We start from the raw sequence: 25,802 nt of genomic DNA on the forward strand, positions 1-25,802 counted from the left end.
CCCCGCCCCTTCTGACACCTGAAGGGCGTGTCCCTCTTCGGTCCGGACCCAGGACGCTACAATACATTTTCTATTTCAGGGCCGTGGCAAGAGCGAAGTATATCACTCAGCTAAACAAGTGACTGTTTATATATACCTTTATAAATAGTAAAACGAAATCTAAAGATTGCATTATCCGTTTAACAAGATTAACCGGGCTTGTCACAAGAGGTCGTCAGAGCCATCCGCCAATGACAAGAAAAGATAACGGAACCAATTAAGAAGAGCCGTGTTACCTGCGGACTAGTGTAGGTGACACACGCTCAAAGTCCGAAACAGGCTTCCAAGTGTATACAGTAATTGGTTTCATGCGGCTTTTGGTGCTGTCTTTGTAGCAGGCTTATCTACAGGTGTATAAACATCAAAGCAGGTAATTATCAAGTTAAGAAATCTCGAGTAAAGAGTCGCAAAAAGTATTAGTGCAACGCGATTTATGTGCTCTCTATTGAAAAACAGGATTTACAATGTTACACTTTTAGGCGACAGTCATATTCTTGCAGTTTATTTTTGCACGTTCTTGTTAACAGCCCTTCCTTTTAGTTTGGTCAATGCTCAGTCCTCCATTACTAATTTGTATTAGATTACTAAAGAAAAGTCGACAGTGCATTTTTTTACAGCGCAAGATGACGTACTCCCTCAGTAAGTTAACAATTTAAGACTACTGTTTTATGAACATTAACTTTAAACCGTCTCTTTTGAATTTAGATTAAATTATGGCGACAGGTAGATTAATGAGAGCCATCAGAGTGTCAGAGTTTGGAGGACCGTCTGTTCTCAAGTTGCAGTCTCACATACCAATACGAGACCCAGCAGCCAATGAGGTAAAATGAATACAGAGCACACAGTTTGTTGTCATGTTCTGCCTTTAAGACGTATAATCAAGGAAACTGGACGTCTGCTTGATTGCTATTTATTGTGTTGGCATGTGTTTGCTATTGGAAAAGCAAACTAGAAACCTATTATTCAAATTGTGGCTGAGAGCTTGTGACATATGGGGCTGCTCAAAATATTTTCCATACGTATCTATTCAGGAGTAAACCCTCAAAAAATGAAGAACCTTTTTGTCAACAAACTCTGCAGAAACATTTGCAAATGGGGATTCAGTTTCTTCATTGCATATATGCAATGTAAGTTATATGTGCCACATGTGTAAACATAGAAAAATACACCATCAAAAAGTAATTGTCATCCTTTAATGTACACTGAGAATAGATTTAGAGCACTTGAATAGGTTTACAAGTACAAATTAACAACAGAAACACAAATAACCATGCGACATTTACATTCATAAGCACACACATAATTTTAATTCAGCTCTTATCGTTGGATCCACTTACTTTCACTTAACTGTTTACAGAAGGTCTAAGCAGCTTGGAATTAAGGAGAGGAAAACAAACTATGGTTAGCAACATTTGTTACAAAAAATAAATGGTGATTCTGAGTTTCTTTAAAATAAACAAAGTTGAAGTTAAAGGAGTACTCTACCCAAAATTATATATTTTTTATATGTTGCCTACCTCATGTACTTTGCAGTAGTGGCTGAGAAAAAGTTTAAAATCTCATGTTTTCATGGAGAAAGGACAAAGTTTTTGATAGAATGTGACCCAGTGGTGACCAAAACTGGAAAATGGGAAACAATATCAAAAATGTCCATGAAAAGATCTCGTGTTACTCATGTTGCATAATCCACATTTCAAGTCATCCAGTCGCATGCTCACAACATGGAAAATGCATGTATTTTTTTTACCACAATATTGTTAAATAAATGCCTCTGGAAAATGAAAACAGTGCATAAACAGGAAGCCCTTCCACACATGGTCATGCTTTTAAATTGAAGACCCACCTTTTCCTCCTCATTCATTGGCCAAGAGTCCTGTCTTCAATTCAGAAGCGCAGACTCATGTGAAAGGTCTTCCTGTTTGTGCACTTTTGTTTTCCAGAGGCATTTATTTAACAATATTTTAGCAAGAAAATACATGTGTTTTCCATTTTGAGAGCATACAACTGGATGACATGACATGTGTATTGTGCAATACAAATAATGCAAGGGTTTTTCTTCATGGAAAATTTTTTGATATTGTTTACTGTTGTTGGGCGCTGGTTGCCATTGGGTCCTGTTGTAACAGAAGCTTTATGTCTTTTCTCTATGAAATCATAAGAATAAAAATTTTTCTCGACTACCACAACAAACTACATGGGTATAAAAAATAAAAATTTTGGGGGGATAGTGTTCCTTTAAGCCAGTGCTTCTCAATTATTTTCTGTCATGCCCCCCCTAGGAAGAAGAAAACATTTCGCGCGACTATAAATAGTATCATTTATACTGTATGTATACTTTGTACTGTGTGCAAAGCACGCATGCTCAGTGCAAACAAAACCTCTACACCACCGCGAATGCTCCCTGCACACTCTGCCAATGAGGCGCCACTGCCCCTTAATGTAGGGAGTGGTATTGCACTTTATTCTAGAACAGTAAAAAATCAAAATAGAAAAATAAAAAGCATGTTCCCGAGGTCAAGCCAACATTGAGCACTGCTTTAAGCCAACATTGACAAAGCCACTACTGTCCCTTCCAAGACATCTCACAATATATTAAGCTATATGCCTGAGTCTATAAATGCAATTAATTTGATAGTTTTGTCCTGTGAGTACACAGCAGTGATGCCATAGGTTCCCAGTCACTCTCAACTCTTATTCTGTAATAGGAGTAGCAACATGGCAACAGTGCTACAGCAGGGTACCAAAGCACAGTGAGAATGGAGAAAGATTAATAACAGCTCATGGTGATTAACACAGCTCATCATTTAAGGAAAATAGTTAACAGATTTTGTTTTTTCAGATATGAACAACAACATAATCAACATCAGGGATAAGAACAACCTGTGTTGAAATAATGAGGCTTTTTGCCTGAATCTAAATACTGTGTCCAATACAATACCCCTGAACTGGCAGGCAGATCATTTTAAAGTTAAGGGTTTTGTATCTAAAAGCTGTACTTCCTACAAAAGTCCTGTGTGTCCATGGATTTTCATGGAGGTCAGCATCTTTTGATCAGAATATACACACTTAGAAGTTGTGTTAGAAGGAGGATTTTGCCATTGGCACTAAATTTAACTTGTAAGGCATTTATTTATTTTTTTGTATTTCCTAATGCAGCACAATTTGAATTGCCTGCCGGCTGTTAATACACTGCTCTCAGTGACCTACAAAAAAACATTGCTGTAGTCAGTTTTACTTGGAGTAAAAGAATAAACAAACTAGTCTGTGTTCTACATAATGAGAAAACACCTTAAATTTCCAATATTGCTTAACTGGAAGTGGAAAAAATGTATTAAATAATGCAAATACTAAAGAATTTAACGTTGTACAAAATAATGATTAAATTACATGAAAATTCAAGAAAACTAATATTCAGGCCCTCACATTTAAAAATCAACAGTATCTTTCTACCATCATCTGACCTTCATCATACTTGTAGAATGCAGAACATATGTTTTTTGTGGTTAAAAGTACACCACTGCTGAATTCAAAAACATGAGCTATGTTGCACTGAATGTCATTTTTGCCTATTTTATGTTGATCTAATTTTTTGACTTAATGTGGGAATTAAGTCTTTCAACTTGAATATTAAATTAAGTCTGAGTACTGATAAGTACATCTTGAGTGTCATCTAATTGTGAAGGTCAGGATAGCAATGCTGCTAAGCCTAGTTTCCTTTTAGTTTTCACTTCCTTTTTTCCTCAAAGGTTTGTAGAACCACATTTGATATTTTGTGTTTTTCTGGATTTGCCTTTTGTCGCACAACACGTCCTGATGAGAATATCTTTAACAGACAATACCTGTTACAAAATAGGTATTAATTCGAGTTTATGCCTGTGGAGTGAACCCAGTTGAAACATACATCCGGTCAGGAACCTATGCAAGAAAGCCAGCTCTGCCCTACACACCTGGTACAGATGTGGCTGGAGTCATTGAAGGTGTTGGGGATCGTGTAAAAATATTCAAGGTAAGTGACTTCTTATCAAGTAGTGCCTGGGCTACCTCAGTAGTGTTGAATGACCATGTTTCTAGTTTTGCGTGAAATTATATACATTCCATTTGACACTGCTCCAATTTTAGAAAGGAGAGGACACACTTGGTCAAAGTGGCATTAGCAAACAAACCAGAGAACCAGGTAAACTAAAAGAGCTACAGTTGTCTCAGACAGATAATGTAAATATGTAAGTCACTGACTGAGGTGATGGTTTTGTAACATAGCTGTACTACAATAAGGTAGAGGTAGCCTTATTAGTGTTTTCAGGTGTGTAAAAGAGGAAAATACTGTACAAAATTTTCAAGTTGGAATAACCTATTCTCAAGATAAATCTGAAACAAACCTGTATTTATCTATTTTAAGGATTGGTGACGTGCAAGTGAGAGTTTCATTGGGCAGGACAGATTAGAGCAGGGGTACTCGGCTGTGGTCCTGTGGAGTGCCACTCTCTACCCGTTGCAAGACGTTCCCTGAATAGACCTCTTACCTTCCTTGACAATGAGCTAAATGAACATTGTGGGGATGATTATGCAGCTGCATCACTTGAACCTTGTTATACCTGCACTGTTTGATGTGTTGGATGGGCATTCTGAATATTTAAAAATAAAGGCTCAATTTTGCAGATAGGCATTTTTTGTGGATCTTGTCTATAGTCCAAATATTAATTCTAAGTTAATCAAAATTATTAAAACTGTTGGTATGTATAAGACTTCTCTAGCATTTCCTCTTACGCCTTTACAATCCTACCCGTGTTTCACTTTTGACAAATATTCTCAGAGATCAAAGCCCCTTGATTATTTTGCCATATATGCCTTCTAATTAGACCCTAATTTTGTACTTATTCGTGTGTTTTAATGAAAGGATTGCTAAACATGGTGCCTATCGGATTAACGTAATGGCAAACTTGTGTGATGCAGCCTGACTGATAATCTTAAAAATAAAGTTATCTCTGTGGATTGTTATAATGAAATATGTTTTCTAAAGTACAAAATATTATTGATTTTTTTTAAACTGCATCTGCTGTCTTTCACTTTTACCTTGAAAATACAATATGCAATATTAAGTACTAGCCAACCCGCGGCGTACCATACACCGCATAATCAGGCTGGTTTTTAATGATTTTTAAGCACAGGGAGAAAATTAACATTTGAAAAATCGGTAATGTAATAAATCAGCAAGAAAAGCAACATTATAACAATGCACGGAACGAACCAACACAGTAAAACAGTTTGCTATGGTGCACGCGTCGTGCGTCGTAACCGAAAACTCGGTTTTTAAAGACTGCTTACTTCATTGTGTTTTAACCTCAGTTGTAAAGGATTGTTTTGAGGATCCCATGGGATACCCCTCGCAAACCGTTTAACACGCTGCATATGGCGATTCACCTCCGCGAGAAACATGCCTCTATGAACAGTCAACGTGGCTCGGAGGGGCCAGGAGTTGGTGGGCGTGGCTCCTTCTGCATGCGCCATAGGTGTCTTACTTGTCGATGGCTCAGTGAGTCCACGCCCCTTCCGGCGTGCTCTCCATGGTTGCCTTGCCTTATTGAATTATATATATAGATGAAGTTACTTGTTGAATTGTTATCTTTTTTCTGTTCACATTTCTTTTGGTGATTTTTTTTGTAAGTCAGGTGATCGAGTCTTTACTACTGGCACAATTACGGGAGGCTATGCTGATTACACAATTGCTTCTGAGGAATCTGTTCATCCACTACCTGATAATTTGAGCTACAAGCAAGGATGTGCCATTGGGATCCCATATTTCACGGCATATCGGGCTTTAGTCCATAAGTAAGATTAATATGTGTTACTAATCAAAAGTACGTTTAGTAGTTATTTCTTTTTACATCTTCATATGACCAAAGCATTGATGAAGGTTGTGGTGTAATTGTAGATTAAATCTTAATGTGTGTTTACCTCTAAGGTTCAATTAAGACAGGTTACAATTGAAAAGATTTTAATTAAAGTAACAGTAATATGCATTATTGAAATTCTTCAAAAATGTAGTAGTGAATCATATCCTATTAACAAATATTTAGGCAGCTTATTTTTCATGTTTGTTTGGGTTAATTAATAAGCAATGATTAAAGTTATCCATAGCATGATTAATTAAATTGTATCATGAGAATAATTCTGTAAAGACAAACTATTAAAACACAAATGTTACAGTAGTGCATCCTAAATTTAGATTTGATACGTTTTTTTGTTGCACTGTTTTATGTACTTTATTTTCTTGTTTTAGAAAGCATAATTTTTGTTGGTGGTTTTAGTAATTTAAAGATTTTTTCTTTAGAGCACATACTAAGGCAGGAGAGAGAGTGCTTATTCATGGTGGAAGTGGTGGGGTAAGTGTATGCTTGATATAACATGTATGATGGGCTAAGAAATCTCCTTCCAAATGTCAAACTTGTTATTTTATCATGTGTGTTGTCAAATCACAAAAACAAATTTTGATTAATTTGTTGTTAAATGCAAAGTAAATTATTTTTCATTATAAGATACACTCAAGTTGAGCAACAATGACCACAAAGTAATGCTTGATATTTTTAGCCATTATAGCACTGTCAATATTTCTGACTATTCTTTATAGCACAGTATGTGTTATACATGATAGCTTCTTCAAAGTCAGTCTTCCAGTTCTGTGTTAACCACAATATTGTCTGAAAGATAAATAAATACAAGTCTTAAAAAACTGAGCACACATCTCCAGTTATTTAAATCAATAATGTGCATTAGCTTTGTTCCATAACCAATATTTGATTTAAATGCAAGGATGTAACATTCATGTGTAACATTCTGTAATGATTTATTGTACTTTTTCAGGTTATATGCCAGAAAAACAAGTCTGTAAGCTTAGTTTTTATTATAGCCCATGGCACGTTGCAGTGAACAACCCATTTTTCAGAAATATTACTTGTTAGGTTGCTTGTCAATGAAACCTAAAGTCACAAATGTTTTTGTCACTTTAAATATTTTAGCCCTGCCACCTTTGCTATTGTATACAGTTAGGTCCATAAGTATTTGGACAGTGATACAATTTTCATAAATACGCCACCACAGTGGATTTGAAATGAAGCAATCAAGATGTTCCTGGCTGATGTAACTTGTCCAATGGCGTTGCAGTAGCAAGGTGCATGCAGTTGACTGCTCCGATTACATTTGGAAAACTGGACGTTGCTGCGAATTGCGCTCTGATGTTTGCCAGTTGAACAACAGTGTACGGAAATCATATAAATATGGGTGACAAGCGGATAATACCATACCATACAGCTGGCACAGTGCAACTCAGTGATGATTGTGTAATACCTGATCATCAGCAAGTTCACATTGAAAAGTTCCTATAGCTAAAAACCAGAGGGTGGACAGAAATTGCATAGGAGCAGGTAGAGTACAATTCCTCAAAGTCTGCCTTTGTAAAGCCGACAGCAGTTCAGCACACAGGTTCAAGAGGATAGCTCCTGGAAATCGAAATTGACTTAGAAGCCAGTCATTATCATCCAAAAATATGCGCTGTCTTGTATGGAATAGTTTGGCCATTCTGTGCACCATTATGTTGTTACAGAACCATTACAATGAAGTGAATTCCATTTGTAAATGATATGCAGTTAATTTTGGTGAATTTGATAAATCCCGAGTTATGGATTCAAATCTTAAATAGAAAAGGACACCGCACAGAAAAAGTAGCACTGCTTTGACACTGGGAGCGCCCGTTTACAAAACTGAGCAGAAACTTGCGTACGTACAGTACAAAGCTGCAAGGAAAATGTGTGTGGCTTTATGCCAAGTTTAGTTTTCATACATCTCGAAGTGAGCATGGAAACAGGCATACTGTTACTGCTGTCTCTCAGGTGGGTTTGTTTGTTTTCTCTGCACAATGATGGTCTGTTTTTACTTACATGGACAGCTCTTTGGACCTTATACTGAGAGTTAGCACTGATGGCCATGATGCACTAACCAGTGTGTTTCTTTTTGCTGGCCCCAAGTCCAGATAAATGGGGAGGGTTACATCAGGAAGGGCATTGATTGTAAAATTTTGTCAGTAGGAGAGTAGAAGTGAGGGTAGGAACTTTGAATGTTAGCAGTATGACTGGTAAATGGAGAGAGTTAACCAATATGATGGAGAGGAGGAAGGCTGATATATTGTGCATTCAAGAGACCAGATGGAATTCTTCTATCAGGGTATGGAGGGGAGGAAAAATTGGGTAGGGGTTATCCTGAAGGAACTAGATGTCAAGAGTGTTTTGGAGGTGAAAAGAGTGTTGGACAAAGTGATGATTATGAAGCCGGAAATTGAAGGTGTGATAATGAATGTTGTTAGTGCATATGCCCCATAAGTTGGGTGTGCAAAGGATGAGAAAGACGATTTCTGGATTGCAGTGTTGGAGAGTGTATTCAAGGGAGAGAGAGTGGTGATAGAAGCGGATTTCAATGGACATGTTGGTGATGGGAATAGAGGGGATGAGGTGGTGATGGGCATGTATGGTGTCAAGGAGAGAAATGCAGAAGGTCAGGTGATAGTGGATTTTGTGAAAAGGATGGCCATGGATGTGGTAAATATGTATTATAAGAAGAGGGAAAAATACAGTGACATACAAGAGTGGAGGAAGATACACACAGGTAGATTATATCATATGCAAGTGGGTCAATCTGAAGGAGACTGGAGACTGCAAAGTGGTGACAGGGGAAAGCGTAGTTAGGCAGCATAGGATGGTGGTCTGTAGGATGATGTTGGAGGTCACGAAGAGGAGGAGAGTGAGGACAGAGCCAAGGATCAAATGGTCGAAGTTCAAAAAGAAGGACTGTAAGCTAGAGTTCAGGGGTGAGGTAAGACAGACACTGGGTGGCAATGAAGAGTTACCAGACAGCTGGGCAACTACAGCAGAAGTAGTGAATGAGACAGCTAAAAGGGTGCTTGGTGTGATTTCTGGACAGAGGAAGAAGGACAAGAAAACATAGTAGTAGAAGGGGGAAGCACAGGAGTATATAGAGGAAGAGGTTGGCAAAGAAGTAGTGGGATAAATGGAGAGATGAAGACAGGAATACAAGGGGATAAGTGGTAAAGTGTAGAGAGAGGTGGCGAAGGCTAAAGAAAAGGCGTATGATGAGTTGTATGAGAGGTTGGACACTAAGGAGGGTGAAAGGACTTGTACCGATTAGCTGGGCAGAGGGACCGAGCTGGGAAAGATGAGTAGCAGGTTAGGGTGATAAAGGATAATGATGGAAACATACAAGTAAGGAGAGTGTGTTGAATAGATGGAAAGAGTACTTTGAGAGGTTGGTGAATAAAGAGAAAGAGAGAGAGAAGGCCGGATGATGTGCATATAGTGAACTAGGAAGTGCAATGGATTAGCAAGGAGGTAATAAGGACAGCTATGAAGAATGGGAAGGTTGTTGGTCCAAGTGGAATTTTTAACAAGATTGTTTAATGTAACCTTGGAAAAGTGAGAGGATACCAGAGCAGTGGAGAAGAAGTGTACTGGTACCAATTTTTAAGAATAAGGATGATATGCAGAGCTCTAGTAACTACAGAGGGATAAATATTGATGAGCCACAGCATGAAGTTATGGGAAAGAGTAGTGGAAGCTAGGTTAAGAAGTGAGATGATGATTAGTGAGCAGCAGTATGGTTTCATGCCAAGAAAGAGCATCAGAGATGCAATGTTTGCTCTGAAGAGTGTTGATGAAGAAGTAATACAGTCATGGCCGAAATTATCGGCACCCCTGGAACTTTCCCAGAAAATTGTTGCAATTACAAATGTTTCTGGTATACACATGTTTATTTCCTTTATGTTCATTGGAACAACACAAAAAACAGAGAAAAAAAGCCAAATCTGACATCATTTCACACAAAACTCTAAAACTGGGCTGGACAAATTTATTGGCACCCTCAACTTAATATTTGGTTGCACGCCCTTTGGAAAAAATAACTGAAATCAAGCGCTTCCTATAACCATCAACAAGCTTGTTACACCTCTCAACTGTAATTTCCAACCACTCTTCTTTTGCAGACTGCTCATGTTCTCTGATTTGAAGGGCACCAACAGCAATTTTGAGATCTCTCCATAAGTGTTCAATCGGATTTAGATCCGGACTCATTGCTGGCCACTTCAGAACTCTCCAGCGCTTTGTCTTCAACCATTTCTGGGTGCTTTTAGAGGTATGTTTGGGGTCATTGTCCTGCTGGAACACCCATGACCTCTGACGCAGACCCAGCTTTCTGACACTGGGCCCTACATTGTGCCCCAATATCTTTTGGTAGTCTTCAGATTTCATGATGCCTTGCACACAGTCAAGGCATCCAGTGCCAGAGGCAGCAAAACATCTTACAACCTCCACCATGTTTGACTGTAGGTACTGTGTTCTTTTCTTCATAGGTCTCATTCTGTTTTTTGTAAACAGTAGAATGATGAGCTTTACCAAAAAGCTCTACCTTGGTCTCATCTGTCCACAAGACGTTTGCCCAGAAGGATTTTGGCTTCCTCAAGTACATTTTGGCAAACTCCAGTCTGGCTTTTTTATGTTTCTGTGTCAGCAGTGGGGTCCTCCTGGCTCTCCTGCCATAGCGTTTCATTTCGTTCAGATGTCGACGGATAGTTCGAGCTGACACTGTTGCACCCTGAGTCTGCAGAACAGCTTGAATATGTTTTGAAGTTGATTGGGGCTGTTTATCCACCATTCGGACTATCCTTGTTGCAGTCTTTTATCAATTTTTCCAATTTTTCTTCCATCCACGTCCAGGGAGATTAGCTACAGTGCCATGTGTTGTGAACTTCTTGATTATGTTGTGCACAGTGGACAAAGGAACATGAAGATCTCTGGAGATGGACTTGTAGCCTTGAGATTGTTGATATTTTTCCACAATTTTTGTTCTCAAGTCCTCAGACAATTCTCTGCTCTTCTTTCTGTTCTCCATGCTTAGTGTGGCACACTCAGACACACAACAGAAAGGTTGAGTCAACTTTCTCCATTTTAACTGGCTTCAGGTGTGATTGCTATATTGCCAGCACCTGTTTCTTGCCACAGGTGAGTTCAAACGAGCATCATATGCTTGAAATAAAATGATTTTCCCACAATTTTGAAAAGGTGCCAATAATTTTGTCTGGCCCATTTTTGGAGTTCTGTATGACATGATGTCAGATTTGGCTTTTTTTCTCTGTTTTTAAGTGTTGTTCCAATGCACATAAAGGAAATAAACATGTGTATATCAAAACATTTGTAATTGCAACAATTTTCTGGGAGAAATGGTGCATTTTCTGGGAAAATTCCAGGGGTGCCGATAATTTTGGCCATGACTGTAGAGAAGGCAAGAAGGAGTTGCATTGTGTCTTTGTCAACTTGTAGAAAGCATATCACAGGCTGCCTAGAGAGGAGTTGTGGTATTGTATGAAGAAGTCGGGAGTGGCAGAGAAGTATGCAAGAGTGGTACAGGGTATGTACCAGGGAAGTGTGACAGAGGTGAGATCTACAGTAGAAGTGATGGATGCGTTCAAGATGTTGGTGGGGATTCACATCCGGGTTTTACTGTGAGCCCTTTCTTATTTGCAGTGATGATGGTTTAAGTTAACAGACAAAATTATACAGAAGTCTCCATGGAATATGATGATTGTGGATGGCATTGTGATCTGTAATAATATTAGGGACCTGGTTGAGGAGACCCTAGAGAGGTGGAGATATACTCTAAAGAGCAAAAAAAATGAAGGTCAGTAGGACCAAGACAGAATACATGTGTTTGAATAAGAGAGAGATCAGAGGAATGTTCAGGATACAGGGAGTAGAGTTGGTGAAGGTGGATGAGTTTAAATATTTGGAATAAACAGTATAGAGTAATGGGGACTGTGAAAGAGAGGTGAAGAAGAGGGTGCAGGCAGGATGAAATGGGTAGAGAAGAGTATCAGTGATTTGTGGCAGACAGGTACCAGCAAGAGTGAAAAGGAGGGTCTACAAGACAGTAGTGAGACCAACTATGTTATATGGGTTGGAAAGGATGGCACTAAAGAAAAGACAGGAGACAGAGCTGGAGGTGGCTGAGTTAAACATATTAAGATTTGCATTTGGTGTGACGAGGACGGACAGGATTAGAAATGAGTACATAAGAGGGTCAGCTCAGGAGGGACGGTTCGGAGACAAGGCTAGAGAAGCAAGATTGTGTTGGTTTGAACATGTGCAAAGGAGAAATGCTGAGTATATTGGGAGAAGAAAGCTAAGGACAGAGCTGCCAGGCAAGAGGAAGAGAGGAAGGTTTATGGATGTGGTGAGAGAGGACATTCAGGTGGTGGGTGTGACAGATCAAGATGCAGAGGACAGGAAAATATGGAAACAGATGATCTGCTGTGAAGACCCCTTATAGGAGCAGCCGAAAGATGAAGAACATGTTTAAAAATGGCTGTCATTCCTAAATGGCTCATACAATATTTCTGTTAAAGCCCTTGAATTAATGGTGAAAGCCTACACTTCAGTCATGTAATTATTTCTTCATTTTAAAATTCAAGATTTTTTTCAAGCATTTACTACCTTGAGTCCCACTTGGCTATACACTCTGAACATTTGACTACATTGCTACTTTCTTCCAATTTTATGATGAAACACATGCTACTGTTTAAGGAAAACATGCCACCTTTGCCAATACTGGCATGTCTCATTCTTCATATTGCTTTCTTCTAGGTTGGTGTGGCAGCTTGTCAAATAGCACGAGCCCTTGGAATGAAAGTTTTTGGCACAGCAGGAACTCAAGAAGGCATGGACCTAGTAGTAAAGAATGGTGCTCACAAGGTCTTCAACCACAGTGAAAATGGTTACACTGAGAAAATAAAGGTAAAATTTAGTATTAATTAATGTAACTATTTATTATGCTGTTTCAAAATATCAGTAAAAATGAGTTATACAAAGCTAAAATGAATATAATATTTACCATGTTTGATTGTATCTTAACATAGTGCAAAAGATGAAAAGTTACTTTTCTGTTTTATAAATATAAAAGGCATGCTTTTTTATTACAACTTTGATGCACTTTATTTTGGTTTGTTTCACAAATATTTGAAGCTATAAATGGAGCTTTTTACAGTAATTGGCAAGAAATTTGCAAAAACACAAGTGTGTTCCAAGTTACCCGAGATATTAGTGCAAACGAAATGCAGAAACAAAAGAAAAATAACTCAGAAACATACGTAATATCTAAGAAGGATCTTCTAACCCTGCACAACTTCTGTTTTTCCAATATAAGCATTTATATATTTTAAAAACAAATACTAAACATACGTGTGTTATATTCTAAAGGCTGTCTCATTCGCGACTTTCATGTGATATATATAGTCTAAAAAAGCTCAGTGCTTTTGAGAGTAAGGCATATTTTATTTTTCAGGATTCTAAATTATTATCAAACTGTTGATTATACTGAATATATGGTATTCCTAACTTCACAAGTGCATTTTACATGCCTGGCCCAACCATTCATGCAGAATTATTTTACATGTATTTAAATGCTTATTAGATATTGCTGTAATTTTTGAGACAATCTTGAAAGACCCTGAGGATAACTATTTTTTAACTCTAAAACTAAGTTTGTAGTAACTTAGGTTCCCCTTTTAGTGATTCATGAAGTTATAGTGAAGCAAAACCCAGTTTAAATAAAAAAGCACTGACAGGCACAAATCAGTGGATAAAAATAAGTCCTCATCACCTGCTAAAAAGTATAGGCATAGATACAATCTTGAGAAATAGCTGGTTAAAAAGAAAAATAATTTGACATGGTTTCACATCTATCGATAATGATTGGGCAGACTACTGAAGACTATAAAACTGCAAACAATTAGTCAAAACGGGGCATGCCATTTTCCTTGCATCGGAATACAAGGTATAAGCAGATTGAATGCAGCATAGCAAGGGAACAGATTCTACGCTGCAGACATACATCAACAGAAGAACACAATTATGAATTTGAACTGTGATACTCGCTGGATTATTGTAAAAAGATTGCAATCTTCAACAATGCCACATTGTCTCAAATTTATTAGGTCAGATTCAGTTTAATGGTAAACCTAAACATTATCTTATCCTCAGCATTGATACAAAAAATAATGTCTCTCAGGAATAATAACAACAGAAGACATGGCTATGCTCAGGACAAAGGGTTTATTGCATGTTTAATGATGACTTTTTGTTTTTTAATTTTTTGATTTTCAGTTTTTGAGATTTATTTTCTTTATAATGGTAATTGTTCTAATAAAATGATACAGTTAGACATTACAGAAATTTTGAAAAGAATATATTAGTTTACTGAGATTATATTTTTCCTACAACTTTTACCCAGAAGCACAAAAACTTTTCTGTGGATGTATATTAGCAAATGAAGTGAAGTTGACTAAACAAAACATGAAATATATTGGGTTCATAGAGTCTGCAAAGAAATAAATATTTTTTTAGCCTGCATTTTCCATACCATCCCAACTTTTTCTGATTTGGGATTATAGGTTACAGATCAGTCTATCATAAGTTACAATTTACGTCAACTTTTAATTGCCGTTTTTGTTGTGGGGTTATTGTGCAGATGTTTGACTTTTATGGAATATACCATGTCCAAAGTAGTGTCCATTGTGCAAAATGTGTGAGCTATTCTCCATATGTCCTGCCATTTGCTATAATCTGACAGTTTCCATGTCTGTTACCGACTGACAGTGCAATATTGACATACATAAAATTATAAGTGTCAGTATTTATTTGGGCATGTAAAAAAGTGTATGAAAATGCTTAAAGTTTTTTCTTTAAGTTTTACAACCTTACAGTATTTCTTCCTTTCATTGTTTGCTTCCATTTTAAGTGGTAAGTTATGATGCCCCAGGACAGGGTGATAGGGGGTGATTAATTTTCTGAGTCTAAAAATTATCCTTACCCAATCAGATGTTACCCAGACTCACCCCTTTGCAGATTCTGGCCTAACTCATGACTTATTTTATTTACAACAGTGTTTTGTTGATTAAAAAAATTAACTAAACTGAAATGAATAAATAAGATATAATAAGCAAGCAGAAGGTAAGAAACATTGAATATGGTTGAAATTACTGATACATTAACATTAAACATTGTATTCTCCTGTTTTAGCTTTTTCCACTATTAATGATTTTTGTTACATTTACTGGAAACACTGACAAGCACCTTAGACTTCACAGATTTGTGAAATGTGTATCATATATCAGTGAGATGGATGTGACTTTTTTTTCCTTTTGTATTGTCATGAATGGACTATACTAATTCTAGCTTCTGTCAACCAAAATCACATATAGCAATGTTTTTATCTTCTCTTTCAGGAAGCTACCAGTGGGGAAGGTGTGGATGTGATTATCGAAATGCTTTCTAATAAGAATCTGAATGCTGATTTACAACTCTTGAGACAAGAAGGCAGAGTGATTGTGAGTTTCTAAAAGTAAACGATAAAACAGACTTTATTGCCTCAGTTTTCATTTAATTCTTGTCAATAATATTGTCTACAGATTGTGGGATCTAGAGGGCCAATAGAAATTAACCCAAGAGATACCATGGCCAAGGAAAGCAGCATCGTTGGTGTTTCTCTTTTCAATGCAACAAATGTAAGAATTTCTAATTATTTATTCACTGGACAGTCTGACATCCCCAATGCTTTTCCCCCCTAACAGTCAATTTTCTGCAAGGATAATATAAAAACCAGATGAAGTAGAAACAATAATCTTCTAAGTACTGATTATCTTCAGATAATGGTTATACAGCCTATGTGTACCTGTTTTATTTATTGAGTATTGTTTGAATGATGGTTAACAAGTGATATTTTAACCATTTGTAGCAAAAAATAGTGATAGAAAAATAACAGTTGAAAATTAACAAAGTAATTGACACTTCTTTGAACGAAATCAACTCATTATTGCAGTAAGTGTATTAGACCTTCTTTATCCAGTTTCTGTTACTTAGAGCCATTACAAACCAAAAATCTATTCCAGTACCACCAAATCAAAAAATAATCCAGTCCTGGAGGAGAAAACGGTCCATTACAGGACATACTTAAACAATCACTGAGCCATTTAAGTTAATAGCATGTCTGAGGATTGTGGGAAAATAAATCAGAGACCCTGAAAGGAAACCCCCGAGAACAAGGGGAGAGCATGCAAAATTCTACAAGTGACTCCCCAACTAGATGTCTGTGTCAGAAATAATGCCCACTGTGTCAATGTGCAACTCACTAGCTGCTCATATATTTTACAGTATATGAAGAATTGAAATGGAACATACTATGTTATGCTATTTTAACCTGTCTTAATTAGTAAACTGTAAATATAGGAATTATTATGGTTTTGAAACCCCACTTGAGGAATTAACATTTAATTTGCCTGCCTTGTTGCTGGACAGCACTAGCTTCCTTTTCCTCCCCCAGGCACCACATGCTATTCTGGAATGATTTTTTAAGCCCAAAATATGCATAATATTTGTAACATTGCTTACAGCAATCTCATTATTTAGTGGATGAAGCCACAGTGATGTCCGGCCTTATTTGTATATCCTTTCTTCTAACAATGAAAATATATTTTAAATTCTTAGAATTGTATAAGGTGCCAGTGAAAAAAGTTTATTAAATATGAATGTATGCCTGTGCATGTAATATGGATAAATACAGAATGTGTATGAAATGTACTTAGACAAAAATGAAAACCTTTTATTATATAAAATAAGAATATAAATATTCAACTTTTCTGTAGTGTTGTTAATTTTTGAGAAATTATTTTTATGCACAAGTGTACAACAATGCCTATAAAAAAGTCACCCTTTGTTATACAACATTAAATCATGTTGGATTTAATTTATCTTTTTGATACTGATCAACAGAAAAAGACACATTAATGTCAAAAGTGAAAACAGATCTGTACAAAGTGGTTTAAATTAATCACATATTTAAAACGCAGAACAACGTATTGCATAAGTATTCACCTTCTTCAGGTCAATATTAAATAGAGGTACCTTTGGCAGTCATGACAGTCTTCAGGTCACTATCAGCTTTGTTCATCTGGACACTGCAGTTTTTCCCGATTCTTCTTTGCAAAAATGCTCAAGCTCTGGCAGGTTGCATGGGGATCACGAGTGAACAGTCTGGACTTGGACTTGGCCACTCCAGGACATTAGCATTGTTGCTAGCCATTTCTGAGTACCTTTGGCTTTATGCTTGAGATTGTTGGAAAACAAATCTTCCAAGATTCAGGTTTCTTGCTGACTGCATCAAAATTTCCTCAAGGAATCCCCCTCCCATTTTTTTCTGCTTTCTTTACACCCACCACCCTCACAAGACTTTAAGTACCAGCTGCAGTGAAATGGCCCTGCAGCATTATGTTGCCAAAACAATACTTCATGGTGGGGGTGGTGGTGGGTTTTTGATAATGTGCAGTATTTAGCTTAAGCCAAACATGGCATTTAGTCTGATGACTAGAAAGCTCAATTTTGGTCTCATCAGACCATAGAACCTTCCAGCTGATTTGAGATTATCCCACAAGTCTTCTGGCAAACTCTATCTGAGATTTCATGCGTGTGTGTTTTTTGCCATAAAGCTGTGACTGGAGCAATTGTTGTAAGGTAGTCTCCAGTCTTAGAATCTCCTTCAAAGTGTTCACAGGTCTCTTGGTTGCTTCTCTCACTTGTCTTTTTCTTGCGTGATCACTCATTGTGAAAACACCTACTCTAGACAGATTTACAGCAGTGCCATATTCTTTCCATTTCCTAATAACCAATTTATCTGGACTCCCAAGGGATATCTTCTTGATTGCATCCCTTGACTTATGCTCTTCAATCATCTTCTCACAGAGTTGCATGGAGTGGTCTTTTGTCTTCATTGTGTAGTTTAGTCCACAACATTGAGTCACCTCAAGTTGGACCTTTCAGATAAGGTGCATTTATATTACAATCAATCGAATCTCCAGACAGGTAATCTCCACTGAACTAATTCTAAAACCAGGTAGCTTCACCAGTTCGACTTAGGTTTATCATACTAATTGGAGAAAACAGGTAAAATAGTTGATCAAATATGAGTTATATTTGTAATTAAGTTAGACCACTTTGCAGAGATTTCTCTTTGATACTAAAGTCTTTTTTGTGTCAGTGTCAAAAAGTCAAATCAAATCCACTGTGATTTAAATGCAGTATAACAGTAAATTGTAAAAACTTCCTAAGGGTGAATACTTTTTATAGGTACTGTATGTCGAAATTTACTAAGTGGTGCTATCCTTGCTTTAAAAAAAGGTATTCCTTGATGGTGTATAATACACATTAACAAATTTGTTCTGCTAGTATTAGTGTAAAAGAAGTATTAAAATATATTCTGTAAAAGCTGTAAGGATGATCCATAATCTGTAACAACCTGGTATGGTTTATAATTGTTGTTTGATTTAAATAATTCCTGGAATTGATTATGACCATTATTCTGAGTCAATGTATTAGTAACTTGTTTACAAAGTAGACATCATTAGCAAAACAGTAAACTACCTCCTTAAATAAATACTTGTATTTTAGTAATTTGCTTCATTTATATAAACTTAGCTAAAATGACTGCTTAACATGTGTTCTTCATTTTTACAGAATGACAGAGCTGAGTGTGCAGCCTTCTTGTTTGCAGGAATGGAAGCTGGCTGGTTAACCCCAGTGACTGGTCCTGAATATCCACTGGAAAAGGCTGCCCAAGCACATGAAGATATTATCAACACCCCTGGGGCAACAGGAAAGATGGTGCTGATAATGTGATTCAGATTTTTTTTTTTTTTGTAGTGCAGATGGTTTAAAACAAATAAAAACCTCAATTATCTGAGTAAATTGTCATTAATAATTTTACATTGCTGATGTTTTTCCTCTGTAGCTTCTGTAAGAGCATGACCATTCTTTTTGTCTGCTGCTATCCACTGTCCTGTGCCTCTTGTTGCCATAAATGACCAAAAAAGTGAGTATAAAAATTGACTAACAGTATATAAATAATCTGTGTGGTTTTTTGGTTTGCACATTTAAAAAGTGTATGAAATTCAAACTTGGTTTCTAAAGTATTTATTGCTTCAGACTTTTATTGGTAAAGAGTTAAATGTTTGACATCTGCATACCAGTACAGCAATATGGTAACTTTAGATTTCTCAAATAGTACACCTTGGCATCCTAACCATGATAATGAAGAAGTGAGACACCGCCTTGGTGGAGATCTGTTACAACATTAATAAACTCGACACCAAATATGTGAAAATAGCTCTTACTCCACAGATGCATTAATCAAGTGGCAAAAAACCGCAGCTCCTAAACATTTTTGGAGCACTTTCCACAAAATATAATTATAAGTTCTTCCCAATCCTGTAAACAGGACTGTCAGACTCCCACAATTCTTCAGATATAAGTGCTAAGACAAAGAGGTGGTTGTCTTTTCCATGGACAGGATGTGGGCTACAGCAGTCAGATAGAGTTTCTGTTTCAGCATCTTGTCATAGACCAGGTAATGTACTTCCTCAGTACGGTTGGTAATTTGAATAATGATGGGCTTCAGAAATCTGTTGGCCTCATCACCTTGCAACTGCTTCTATTGCTAAGATCTTAAAATAAGAGTTTAATGTCCATGGACTCACCAGAGATGTAGGACAAGCTCATCTGAAGGTGACCATTTATTTTTTCTGAAAAGAGGCACCTTGCCAGTCCCTTTGAAAAGAATCTCACTGCCCATTCAAATGCTCTAGGTTTGTCCAGCTGACTCTCTGCCTATTCGAACCAACTTGGAAAACCTCTAAAATATTAACCTCAATTGTATGATTATACTTGCTTAATAATTTATCTGATTAGTGTTACTGCTTGGTTTAGGAACAGCACACAGCAAACCACAAAATTGCAGAGAGTGATATGGTCAGCTGAATGCATCACTGGGTGTGGATTCTCAAAAATTCCAGGACATCTACACCAAGCAATGTCAGACCAGGGCGAATAAAATCACCCATAACACCAGTCATTCCAACAGTGGCCTCTTTTCTGTACTGCTGTCAGGGAAACGCTACCACTGCCTGAAGAACAACAATTTTATTTTTTTGTATAGCCCAAAATCACACAAGAAATTCTGCAATGGGCTTTAACAGACCCTAGTTTTTGAAAGCCCCCCCAGCCTTGACTTCCTAAGAAGACAAGGAAAAAACTCCCAAAAATAAAAACGTTGCAGGGAAAAATAAATTAGAAGAAAACTTGGGAAAGGCAATTCAAAGAGAGACCACTGGTAGGGTGTGCAATGGATGTCAAAAAACGGGGTCAGTACAATACACAAAACAACATCTTCACAGATCTAGACGGCCAATCTATCATTGCCACCTCAGGAATACGATACAAGATTACAACAGTAATAACAATTCAGACACACTGAGGAGGAGCTTCTTTCCACAGTCCACCTGCATCTTGAATAAGAAGTGTCTAGAGCTATATGATGCCCTATTGTTAAATCTCTTACATGTTTTTTTAAGTTATTTATTTAGTTATCATTTACTACATATTTATAACTCAGTTAATGATTTGTAATATTTATAAAGTCATGTATACTTGTTATTGCCCTTTTATATTCTTATAGTCATTAGAGCTGAGTAACTAAGCATTTCGCTACTTATTGTAATGGAGGTATAATTTCTTTTAAATTTTAACTTTGATTAAAATTTGCTAACTGCTGTTTCATACTGACAACACCTAGAATGCGGAGGTTTATAAATTGCTGACCTCATTCCAAATGTTCAAGCATATGAATTGTACCTCTTCCTATTTTAATAAAAGCATGAAAGTGTTACAAATGATACCCATTAATTACATTAAACATTAAATTCTCTTTTAATGACAACAATACAATTACATCCTTTTACATTTTAAATGTATGTGTTCTCATTGTGTGCCACAATATGTGCTTGTGCATTTTACAGTTGTGACCATGTCTCCGTGGGACAAAATATATTTATATAAACAACCTTTATTTTACATATCACCTTTCTACAAAAAACACCATCCCAAGACACAATAGCTTGATATCAAATTTAGATCTGTGCTTTATCATTTTAAAACTTTTAAAACTTTTTTTTTAACTTAAGTAGAATACATACAGTAATTTTCTTTTAAACCTTCCTCATAATTTATATCATTCAGTTCTGGAATAAATGAGGTAAAACTCCTGTAGATCATTTCTTGTACTGATAAACTGTATCCACTTTGTGATGTATTACTGCACTAGCCAAAACCTGATTGCTTCAACTAAGAAGTAGGAAGTTTAAAGTGCTTTCTTGCTTGCTTTACATGACACACACAAATTAGCTTATGCATTATTTAATGCCAATGGACTACTGCACTGTTTTTTACTATGTTATATTTTAAGTTAACCAAATAAAAACAATTTTCCTTTGTTAATTGTTCATGGTAGCAGACTAAAGATCTTAATCAATAAGTGTTCTTTCCCAGACTAGTACACAGAATTTTAGGTGGCCTTAAGTGTCACTTTTGTATACTACAGCAAGTAACAATGTTTTTAAACTACTCATTAATTTACTTAACAGAGAAATAAACATACATAGATAGATAGATAGATACTTTATTAATCCATTATGCCTCTATAGTGTGCATCAAAATAATAAATATTTCACGGGGCACTGTTTTCTTCAGCGAAAAATGTTTGTCTTCTCATTGTTTCAGAATCAGTTGTATTCCTCATTCCATAAGGGCACTCATACTGACAACTGCCTGACTGTTTCTTTAACATACTGTATATCATCTGATGTTGTATTTAATGCACTATCATGGATTTATGGTCTGTTTTTGGTTTTGTATTCGTGACACAATTCTTTGAGAGACTGTAAGCAGCAGTGAAAATTCGTAATATTAAGTACATTACTGTGGCCAATGTATTTAACACATTTTGCACTCATATAAATAGCCTTCTTATGAAATACTAGCTGTGTTTTTCGAAGAAAATGGGTCTTGATTATAATGCTGTTGTTTTATTGGATGCATCAGATCAGATTTACTAGGGGCTAATATTAATAGTTCACTGGAGCTGATTACTCTTGAACATGCAACATACAAGTGCCAAAGAGTAAAACAGTAGTACAATTAATACAAATTTTAATAAAATTTGATATACAGTGGTGTGAAAAACTATTTGCCCCTTCCTGATTTCTTATTCTTTTGCATGTTTGTCACACAAAAGATCAGTTCTTGCTTTTCCTACTTGGCTTTTGTTGATGACCACTGGAAACAGTATTCTTTAGAAACCAAATAGGCAAGTAGTACAATTAATACAAATTTTAATAAAATTTGATATACCTGGTTAATCCCCCAAGGTGAAATTATCTTTTCACATGAACTTTAAAGGGTCAAAGGGCAGGGTCAACCATTGCACAGCAACCCCGGAGCAATTTTATGGTTAAGGGCATTGCTCAAGGGCCCAACGGAGTAGGATCTCTTCTGTAAGTAATGATATTTGAAACAGCAACCTTCCAATGCAGATCCTTAGCCACAGGGGTATAAATGTAATTTCACCCCGTTCCACATCCTGTAAAAAATGGTTGCTCCAATCAGAATGGAATGGAATCCTTTGATCTGTAATCTTTAAAGTTTTGGAGAGTTTAGAACAAAAGCAATATACACTGAGTTGTGGTTTGCTTTAACTTATACAGCATTGATGTTCACAGGCTGCACATTTATGTGGCCTATGCAATGTACAGAACATTATAAGCGTTGTACAGGCAACAACAGGTGAAAAGAAATAATATTGAGAACTTTGTAGAAATGTCCACCTCCTCTATGTTCAGTCCATGAAGTACTCGCTTACTGCGCTTCGCAAGCATTTAAACTGACCAGGGCATGCTGTTGCTCACAGCTCATGTTGATATGTTGTACTATCGTTTCCCCTTGAAGGATACTGATTTGTAAACCAGAGTGAAGCTGCACATTATGGCCTAATCCTTCAAGAGGATACCCCAGTTCTCCGCAATACTGCATGTATTTTACCACCAAGGGAGAAACCCCACCCAGTCTGTCCTTCAAAGTATATGCATTTTAACTTGCTCAATAATTTAAATCCTATACCACATCATCAGCAGTATGAAGAAGCTAACAGAATAGACAGCACTGTGTGTACCTGAGGACAGCACATCATCCTCTACTGCTCTCTCCTTCCCTTTTTGTGCTTCTGGAAAATCAATACCTACACTCTGTGGCGGATGGCTGGGGGCTATGCTCAGCTGAGACACCTGGAAGGACCCGGAGAGGGACTATACATCCCCTGGGCCACGAGAGGGCAGCCGCCCTGGTTTGTATGAGGGCCACGGGAACTGAGCATGGAAGCTCAATCCTGTAAAGGCCTGTGGCCACCGCCAGGGGGTGCCCGGAGAAATGTAGAGCCCTGGATGTCAGCACTTCCGCCACACTCGAAAGTGCGGATGGAAAGAATTCCAGGGATACCCGGAGTGCTTCCAGGTGCTCATGCAGCACTTCCACTACACCAGGAAGTGCCGCAGGAAGATCATCAAGGAGCACCTGGAACACATCCGGGTGCTTATAAAAGAGACCGCCTTTCTTTACTCAGGAGCCGGAGTTGGGAGGAGGAAGATGAAGCTTGAGAGGAGAGGAGAGGAGTAAAGGCGGAGAGGACTACAGATAGTAAAGGAAAGAAGGGACTGTGTTTGGGCAAACTGGAGCACTATGTTCTGTGCAGAACTTTTGTAAAATAAACCGTGTAAGTTTTTGGACATTCAGCTTCTGTCTGTTTTTTTAGATTTTGGGATGTTTAGTTTTTCTACTGTTGGGGTTGTTTTTACCCCTAAATATTGTTAAAATGTCCTTTCTTAGCAGACACCTACTGACCTTAAGGTACATTCCTGCTAAATTTAGCTTTTAACAAAATGCGATATAGTGTTCTTGTTGATGTGTGACTGAGTAAGTCAGTCAGTCAACTTTGTATTTTACAGTCATATGAAAAAGTTTGAGAACGCCTCTTAGCCTGCATAATAATTCACTCTACTTTCAACAAAAACGAAAACAGGTGTATGTCTTTCATTTCTTAGGAACATCGGAGTACTGGGGTGTTTTCCAAACAAAGAGTTTTATTGAAGCAGTAATTAGTTGTATGAAATTAAATCAAATGTAAAAAACTGGCTGTGTAATAATTTGGGTCCCCTTGTAATTTTGCTGATTTGAATGCATGTAACTGCTCAATACTGATTACATGCAACACCAAATTGGTTGGATTAGCTCGTTAAGCCTTGAACTTCATAGACAGGTGTGTCCAATCATGAGAAAAGGTATGTAAGGTGGTCAATTACAAGTTGTGCTTCCCTTTGACTCTCCTCTGAAGAGTGACAGCATGGGATCCTCAAAGCAACTCTCAAAATATCTGAAAACAAAGACTGTTCAGTATCATGGTTTAGGGTAAGGCTACAAAAAGCTATCTCAGAGGGTTAAACTGTCAGTTTCAACTGTAAGGAATATAATCAGGAAATGGAAGGCCACAGGCACAGTTGCTGTTAAACCCATGGTCTGGCAGGCCAAGAAAAATACAGGAGCGGCATATGCAGGATTGTGAGAATGGTTACAGACAACTCACAGATCACCTCCAATGACCTGCAAGAACATCTGCAGATCGTGTATCTGTACATTGTTCTACAATTCAGTGCAATTTGCACAAAGAACATCTGTATGGCAGGGTGATAAGAAAGAAGCCCTTTCTGCACTCGCGCCACAAACAGACTCACTTGTTGTATGAAAATGCTCATTTAGACAAGCCAGATTCATTTTGGAACAAAGTGCTTTGGACTGATGAGACAAAAATTGAGTTATTTGGTCATAACAAAAAGTGCTTTGCATGGCGGAAGAAAAACACCGCATTCCAAGAAAAACACCTGCTACCTACTGTCAAATTTGGTGGAGGTTCCATTGTGCTGTGTGGCTATATCAGGGACTGGGGCCCTTGTTAAAGTCAATAGTCAGATGAATTCAACCCAATATCAAGAAATTCTTCAGAATAATGTTCAAGCATCAGTCATAAAATTGAAGTTACGCAGGGGTTGAATATTCCAACAAGACAATGACCCAAAACACAGTTTGAAATCTACAAAGACATTCATGCAGAGAGAGAAGTACAATGTTCTGGAATGGCTGTCGAAAATCTATGGGATGATTTGAAGCAGGCTGTCCGTGCTCGGCAACCAACAAATTTAACTAAACTGGAGAGATTTTGTATGGAAGAATGGTCAAAAATACCTCCATCCAGAATCCAGACACTCATCAAAGGCTATAGGAGGCGTCTAGAGGCTGTTATATTTGCAAAAGGAAGCTCAACTAAGTATTGATGTAATATCTCTGCTGGGGTGCTGAAATTTATGCACCTGTTTAATTTTGTTATGGCATATTGCATATTTTCTGTTAATCCAATAAACTTAATGTCACTGCTGAAATACTACTGTTTCCAAAAGGCATGTCAGCGCCTCGCGGGGACCTTAAACATGAGACTTTGTGGCAAGAGATTGACCCAGGACCGTCTCGCGATGACATAAATGAGATTCTTGCAAGACACTCCCTACTTACAACCAAATAAGAGCACGAGCAGCAACACACTCAGTTGTGTTTTGGCTTGGAACACACACAGATCCATGGTTCTCAGCGCATATAAAGCGTATAAGAACAATGCGTTATAAATGAAACGTAGACGACTAAGCAAAAAAGAAAGCAGCATGGAGAAAAGAGACT

The 25,802-nt window shown here is 37.3% G+C and overlaps 2 protein-coding genes across 4 annotated transcripts in view; one reads left to right on the forward strand and one right to left on the reverse strand.

Moving 5' to 3' along the window:
* Window positions 1-25,802, reverse strand: part of erich3 (glutamate-rich 3) — a 151,008-nt gene that overhangs the window by 48,044 nt on the left and 77,162 nt on the right. The gene's annotated exons all lie outside the window — the stretch shown is intronic.
* cryz (crystallin, zeta (quinone reductase)) lies at window positions 73-23,116 on the forward strand. Of its 3 annotated transcripts, XM_039735924.1 has the most exons (11): window positions 73-409; window positions 745-860; window positions 3,893-4,045; window positions 5,702-5,865; window positions 6,368-6,419; window positions 12,735-12,884; window positions 15,374-15,475; window positions 15,557-15,652; window positions 18,654-18,811; window positions 18,928-19,008; window positions 22,974-23,116. In XM_039735924.1, exons 2-10 carry the CDS (start codon window positions 753-755, stop codon window positions 18,998-19,000), a joined length of 1,056 nt encoding a protein of 351 aa, XP_039591858.1. In that variant the 5' UTR covers window positions 73-409; window positions 745-752; the 3' UTR covers window positions 19,001-19,008; window positions 22,974-23,116. The 3 variants fall into 3 exon arrangements, with proteins under 3 accessions (XP_039591858.1, XP_039591859.1, XP_039591860.1); XM_039735925.1 differs by lacking the exon at window positions 22,974-23,116 and having other exon boundaries at window positions 18,928-19,040; XM_039735926.1 differs by lacking the exons at window positions 18,928-19,008; window positions 22,974-23,116 and having other exon boundaries at window positions 75-409; window positions 18,654-18,876.

Source organism: Polypterus senegalus, chromosome 14 (genome assembly GCF_016835505.1).
Source record: "Polypterus senegalus isolate Bchr_013 chromosome 14, ASM1683550v1, whole genome shotgun sequence".
Lineage (NCBI taxonomy): Eukaryota > Metazoa > Chordata > Cladistia > Polypteriformes > Polypteridae > Polypterus > Polypterus senegalus.